The following is a 7,445-nucleotide window of genomic DNA, read 5'->3' as shown; positions in this document are numbered from 1 at the left end:
CAAAGTAAGAGAAGATAGTGACCACCCAACAAACGCCACCATCCACCTCCCCACCTGCCTCCACCACCACTGTTCACCGTCTCAAAATGTACTCCAGCAGCAAGAGACTAAGTTTAATCAAAGTCAACATAACAACTTGTTGCCACCCCAGCTTCCAGATCAACAAATTATTCAACAGTTACATGTGCCTGATAATAGAATTCTAGTTCAACTTCTACTAAGGCTTCAGCAGCAACAATAATAATCACTTTCAAATAATTGACACAATGACTGTTGCTTAATATAGTTGAAGGAAAGAAGCATATGCAATAAAACCCAAACCATTATCAAACTTATTACTTTACTGGTCCAAATACTTAACCCTATATGTGAAACCTTTGAAATTGTGTTGTTTTAGACAGAATATATGTGCAATAAGGTTGTCATCCTTATCCTTTAATTTGTACAAACATTAACTCGTATGTTTTTCCTATTCTTATACAAAAATTATTATGAAGTCATAAAATATTTATCTCTGAAATAAAGAGTACAGAGAACCAAGATTCATGTTATCAAATCATTATTCACTCAAATTGCTTCAATAAAAGCTTACAATCTGAAATGAACATAGGTAGTTGTGGCGGGGGTGGTTGTGGCAGCGGTGACGGTGGTGGAGGTGGAACCAGTGGCGGCGGTGGTGGTGATTGGTGGCAGTGGAGGTGAAGGTGAAGGTGGTGGTGGTACCAGAAAGGGGGAGATAGAGAAGAAAAAGAGAGATAGGCCTGTATCTATAAGAACTGGGCCCTGCAAATATATATTTATTTAATACATAATTAATTTATTTTGTTTTCTGATAAGGGCATTTTAGTCATTCACACTCACTTAATACTAAAAACTAACCCCCATCCGTGACAGGGATTATCTGGGAACGAAATTACAAAAATTGAGGACTATAACTGTAATTTTAGAAAATTAGAGACTAAAGATGAAAAATAGACAAACCACAATAACCTCAAATTAAAATCTATCTATACTATATAATAAAAGAAACCTATTTTGGGACACTTGTCATTCTCTCATTTAATTGATTAAAAATATTAATAATACTAATAACAATAATATTTAATCTAATCTAATACAAATAATAACAATATTTAATCTAATCTAATACAAATTCTTATTATTGATTCAATAACCTTAAATCCTAGCTAAACAAGTTTCGAAATTCATAATAATATTAATATGTTAGACTAAATATATTATTGATATATATAACTAAAATTATTATCAATAATATTTATAATAGGTTTAGAATCAAATACAAAGATTCAAAAAATAAGAAGTCGTACAAAGAGTATCAAATAGACTTTGATTGACCTCACTCAACCGACATTAGAGCCGTCTTATCGAACTCTACGACATTAATTAATATGTACGAGTTCATGGGTTACATTCATATTAACTCATTTATGTCAATATGGTATGTAAATGTCTCTGTCTTTGTTTTGCATTTACAGGAAATATCTATACTATATAGTTTAAATTGTTCAACCCGTGTAACACACGGGGAACTAACCTAGTTACTAGATAACTCAAAACCTAAATCTACCACCATTCCTAAAAGAGCTGCAAAGTTAGTTGGGAGTCCAACAAGCATCACACTTAAAACCCTCAAACTCCTTTTCCCCTCCCTCAATCAATCATTCAGTCAACGACAATGGCATCCCCGATCTCCTCCCTCAAATACTCCGACGGCCTAACCGTCGTCGGAATCTCCATCTGCACCGCCATCGTCTGCGAAGCCATCTCCTACATCCTAATCTACCGCACCACCTCCTACAAATCTCTCAAATCCTCCATCGACCGCGCCTCCAAGAAGCTCGAAACCATGAAAACCGACTCCACCGCCACCACCGTCTCCAAAAAGTCCAAAACCAAAAAGATCGATCGCGTCGAATCCTCCTTGAAAGAATCCAGCAGAGATTTATCACTTTTCAAGCTCAAATCCGGTGGAGTTGTTGCTCTTGTTCTCTTCGTTGTGTTCGGGTTTTTGAACAATTTGTTTGAAGGTAAGGCGGTTGCGAAGCTGCCGTTTGTGCCGATTAGGATTGTTCAAAAGATGAGTCATAGAGGATTGAGTGGAGATGATATGACGGATTGTTCTATGGCGTTTTTGTATTTTTTGTGTTCGATTAGTATTCGCACGAATTTGCAGAAGTTTCTAGGGTTTTCGCCGCCTCGTGGAGCGGCTGGTGGTGGTGGTTTGTTTCAGATGCCGGATCCTGCTAAGACGAATTGATGAGGAGTGAGGTATAGATCTGTTTTTGTATTTGTATTTTAATTAATTTTAATTAGCTGATCTGTTGGAAATCTGGGGGAATAATTAGATGATCTTGATTGGTTTACACTATGAGATTTGAAACATCAGTTGTTAATTTTATGATAGACATTTGCTATTTGAATTTGAATTGAATGTTTTATATTTGCATGATTTGTATCTAGTTAATAGTTTGTTACTTTGTTGCTAACTGTTAATGGTGTGATCTAGATTTTGTGTTCAAATTTTTGGTGATATTATTAACATAAGATTTTGTTATGAAATCAGTGAAAGTTAAAAGTCTGATCCAATGTCTCACTTCAATACATGCTGGAATTTCAACTAACAACTGAATGCAACTCGGTCAATGAACCCGAGCAAACCCAAAAACACATAACACAATTTCTTTACTTTTCATGTAGTCAAGTCCTTTTAAGCGGCGATATGTTCATATCTTATAACAACCCACTGCGCGGTTTTGATTCCTTACGTTTTTTGTATCTCGGATTTTTTGACTCCAATTTACTTGGAATTTGTTCTTTCAGCTTGTTTCTTTGTTCATTCGGAGTGGGACCCATTGTTTAACGGGATTTGGGAGATGTTTTTTGTGCTGCTAATAGCATTTCGTTTTGGTTTACTAGTTTCGTGAGATAACGCCTTAAGCTCAACTGCAGCATCAGCTTAGTTTATAATAGCATGCGTAGGCACGAGGTGCACTCAGGCAAAAGGCATTGCTTTTGGCGGTGTGAGGGGGCATGTGTGCATGAGGTGCACTCATGAGGCGTGCCTCTTGTACATGGACATAACTTGTGCATATAGTATTTTAGGTTTTAGGGGGTGTTTACTTTTACATAGAAGTTTAGTTATATTAAATGATATATAGAAGTTATTTATGTCTAAAATTTGGGTAGGTGATGATAAAAACATATGGTAAGTATAAAAATTGTTATATAAAGACCTTGTGCCTTGTGTAGGTGATGTGTGCTAGAGTTGACCAGAAACATTTGTTTTTTTTGTCGAAATTTGTACATTTTCTCATATATAACTAGCGTGTCGAATATGCTTATGTCAAAATTTTACATATTTTCATACAATTTACCACAAAATGGCTTCCTTCAATCTGCACTCGTGATTGTTCAACATCATCATCCATTTTATGATTAGATGATGTCACAGAATTGGTAGTTTGGTTATCCAGGAGGGGGATTTGTTCATCTGTCCAGTTTGTTTCATCATTTTAGCTATCTTTACCTGTACTATCTAAAATTGATTCTGATTCTCATTAGTATATAATAATTGAGGTGGCATGCTGGGCGGGTCGGTTGGTTGACCCGTAAGAACTTTTCTTTCATTTTTTTGTATGATTTATAAGTTAACTATAGTTTTTTTTTTTCTTTTTACAACAGTGATCTAAATTTTGTTATTTTTATTTACAACAGTGACCTAAATTTTTGTTATTTTTTAATCCATTTACATGAAGATGAGTGAATATACTATTCATAACGGGTCAAACAACGGGTCAAACAGGTTGAAAGCCTATGAAAGTGTATATTCAATAAACACAACCTCTAAACCATTATATTCAAAGATTTACGTTATTAATGTAATAGTTTTGTTTCGGTAATTGTATTTAAGTTATTTATAAAATATTTTTATTTAGAAAAGGAATATAAGGAATTAGCAGGGTTACCCAACCTGCTTGACCTGCGCAATCGTGTAACCTGTAGTGATTCATCCATAGGAATGAGGTTACAATCTGAAGGGAATTACATACATGAGGAGCTTCTTCCTGCAAGACAACATCCTTGTTGATTTCTCGATCTTGTCTTCCGAATGGCCCCATCATCCAAACCCCCTTAATATGGGCACTCTAAATTGTCACGGATGGAGAATAATGTGATATGCCAAATGTTTAAAAATCGCATCTACTCAAATATGAGTTTCTGGCTACTTTTGCATATTATTAGTGAGTCTTTCGACGAATGATTAAAAGTTTAGCCCATAAGTACTTGCATTTCTTGGATCCCATTGATAAAGAATTTGGGCCTTGTCTAATCAAGTTCATGACATGACGAGGAAACTAGTACCTCATGACTATGAGGACATCGCACGGAGCCTCAGAAGATGGTATGTGAGTGGGAGTGGGACCATGACAATACCTCGGTGTTAAATCCAATTTTTTCTTTCAGCCTAGGGCGTGCACAAATCGGTTTTTGTGCAACCTCAAACCGGTTTGGTTTCAGTCAAAGAAAGGCGGAGTTGTTTTTGTCCAAATTGGTTCAAAAGGGGAAAAGGATCTGTTTCAAATCGTTTCAACGGAGGGGTTCTTAATGCGACTGCAAGCTGGCGGTTTCATCTGGTTTTAAATCGGAATCTAGAGCGGTTTGGTTTTGGTTTAGGGACTGGTTTCAGTTCGTAAGTCCTGTTGCCCACCTCTGTTTTAGCCTGTTGCGTTTTATTTTTATTATTTTATTTAGTCAATTGAGTTAGAGGGGTGGAGCATGTTTTATTTTGGATAGTGGGGGGTGTTTAATGTAATTGGTATGGCTATATATGTGAGATGATCAAATAATAAGTTTATTTTAACTAGGAAGGATATGAAAGAATAGGATTATGACATGTGTAAAAACTTAAAATAAAAAGGAAGGGTAATTTAGTCAATTTTATCCAATCTTCTCTCTTTTTCTCTCTCTAACTTCAAAACCCACCATTTTCAAAATCCACCATCTTCAACCTTTTTCTTCATTTTCTATCTCAATAATCACAACATTATAGTGCGATTTTCGTCACCAATCAATGATCCAAACACCCAATCAATGTGTTCTTCAACTTTTTGAAGAAACTCAGTTTAATTTCATACAATATCTCATTTTTCCAGTGATTTTGAAGCGAATCACTCGATTCGTTCCATTCGATCGTTGATAAGTGTTTCTAGGATTCAAATTTCGTCAATCGTTGAAGAAATCGACTTCGATCTATGTAAGAAAATTTTGAATTGCATTTTTACGATTTGGGTTTTTGAGTTGAGTCATTGCGTTTTAGAAAGAAATGCAAACACAGTTTTTTTTTTTTTTTTTTTTTTTTTTTTTTTTTTTTTTTTAGTCCATTGCGTGTTAGAAATAACACATTTTATTGTGTTTTAGTCCATTGCGTTTTTAGGTAAAACACATTTTATGTGTTTTTAGTCCATTGCGTTTTAGAAAAAAAAAAACACTTTCTTTTGTGTTTTTATTTATTGCGTTCTAGGATAACACATTTTTATGTGTATTTTGTTCCAATGCGTTTTAGAAAAACACATTTTGAAGTGTTTTTAGTCCATTGCGTTTTAGGTAAAACACATTTTTATGTGTTTTTAGTTCATTGTGTTTTAGAAAGAACACTTTCTTTTGTGTTTTTAGGCATTGCGTTTTAGAAAAAAAGACATTTTTATGTGTTTTTTGGTCCATTGCGTTTTAAAAAAACACATTTTGAAGTGTTTTTAGTCCATTGCGTTTTAGGTGAAACACATTTTTATGTGTTTTCAGTCCATTGTGTTTTAAAAAGAACGTTTTCTTTTGTGTTTTTAGGTCATTGCGTTTTAGAAAAAAGACATTTCTTTGTGTTTTCTGGCTATTGCGTTTTAGAAATAAGACATTTCTTTGTGTTTTCTGGCTATTGTTTTAGAAATAACATATTTCTTTGAGTTTTTTGACTACTGCGTTTTAGAAAAAAAATTCATTTTTTACGCTTTTTGTCCATTGCGTTTTACGCAACTAGGTTTCGAAATTTTTTTCGAAAATATAGCAATAGGAGTGTTTTTTTGGTGCAGTTTTTATAAAAAAAATAATGTCGTGCGAAAGAGTTATTAACGTTTAAAAATGGGGGAAATTCGAGAAGAAAGAAACTATTGTCTTGAATTGACTAGAATGCCTCTACACAAATCAACGCGCCTCCTTTTTTTTTTCCTTCAATTTCACTAATTTAATCTTAGCCATTGATTAATAAATTAATGGTCAAGATTGCTTATACCCGGCTATATATTTGGTGTTTACGTATGGAATGGATATGAAAATAGTTTTTTTTTTTTGAAAATAGACTTTCATTAACAAACAGCCGAACCCGAAGACCGAGCCGGACCAAACTACAAACAAAGACTACATAAATACAGATTTACACGAATCATTCCACGCAATGGACTGAAATGACGACCTATACTTTAGCCAAAAGAAACCCATAGATCTTAAATCGCTGAAAATATCTTCCACGCTTACCCGGGAACTTGAAAAAACCGCTTTATTCCTGGCCAACCAAATGCACCAACACGCGATAATTATAATGCCTTGCAGAATCTTCTTTTCCGACGACCCCAACATACTAAACTTGTGAATTTCCAAAAGATCTTTAACAGTGAAAGCGAAAATGTTCGGAATTCGGCTCCATCTACTTTACCTTCTGCCAGATTAAGGATGCAAATTGGCAAGAGATAAATAGATGGATAACTGATTCGTCTTCACAACCGCAGAGAGGGTAGGCCCCGACTTGATGAACAATACCCCTCGAAAATAACGCGTCAAACGTGGGGATACGGTTCTGCTCTAACCTCCAAACAAAAATGTTGCACTTCAATGGAACCCATTTGCACCAATCGACTACGAAAAAATCTGGATCACTACTACCCCGAATTAGAATATCTTTGACCGATTTCACCGAAAATGACCCGCAGAATCACCCAGCCACTTCCATCTATCTCTACCTACACCAAGAGCAACCGAAGATAACAAACCCGAAAGACTCACCAGCCCTGTAACTCCTCAGCCATGTCCAGCTCATGCCTCCACAGCCACGAGCCGCTGCCTTCCAGCCGATCTCTCACCGAACAATTCTTAACGACCTCCAGCTGAAAAAGACAAGGGAAAAGCTCTTTCAAAGGAGTCTCGTTTATCCAGGGATCCAACCAGAAAAAGATATCGCTACCCGAAACAACCTCTCCTCTGAAAAAACTCCGAATTGGTTTGCTATCGATAATGGGTTTGTTCATAATGTTGCATATATTTTACCCACACTCCCCTGACAGATTTATTGCAAGGTAAAAAAGCCCACCCCGACCGACCCGAATGTATAGCTTTGACGACTTTGACCCATAAATTATCGGATTCATTCTTAAATCTCC

The 7,445-nt window shown here is 35.6% G+C and overlaps 1 protein-coding gene across 1 annotated transcript; it reads left to right on the top strand.

The window, feature by feature from the left end:
• The first annotated feature begins 1,597 nt into the window (after window positions 1-1,597).
• LOC110908755 (calcium load-activated calcium channel) lies at window positions 1,598-2,470 on the top strand. The gene has a single exon (XM_022153729.2). It carries the CDS (start codon window positions 1,697-1,699, stop codon window positions 2,276-2,278), a length of 582 nt encoding a protein of 193 aa, XP_022009421.1. The 5' UTR covers window positions 1,598-1,696; the 3' UTR covers window positions 2,279-2,470.
• Window positions 2,471-7,445: the final 4,975 nt, after the last annotated feature.

The sequence above is a fragment of the Helianthus annuus genome, chromosome 14 (assembly GCF_002127325.2).
Source record: "Helianthus annuus cultivar XRQ/B chromosome 14, HanXRQr2.0-SUNRISE, whole genome shotgun sequence".
In the NCBI taxonomy this organism is placed as follows: Eukaryota; Viridiplantae; Streptophyta; class Magnoliopsida; order Asterales; family Asteraceae; genus Helianthus; species Helianthus annuus.
Note: the sequence above shows the minus strand (reverse complement) of the source record. Positions and strands in the feature narration are given on the sequence as shown.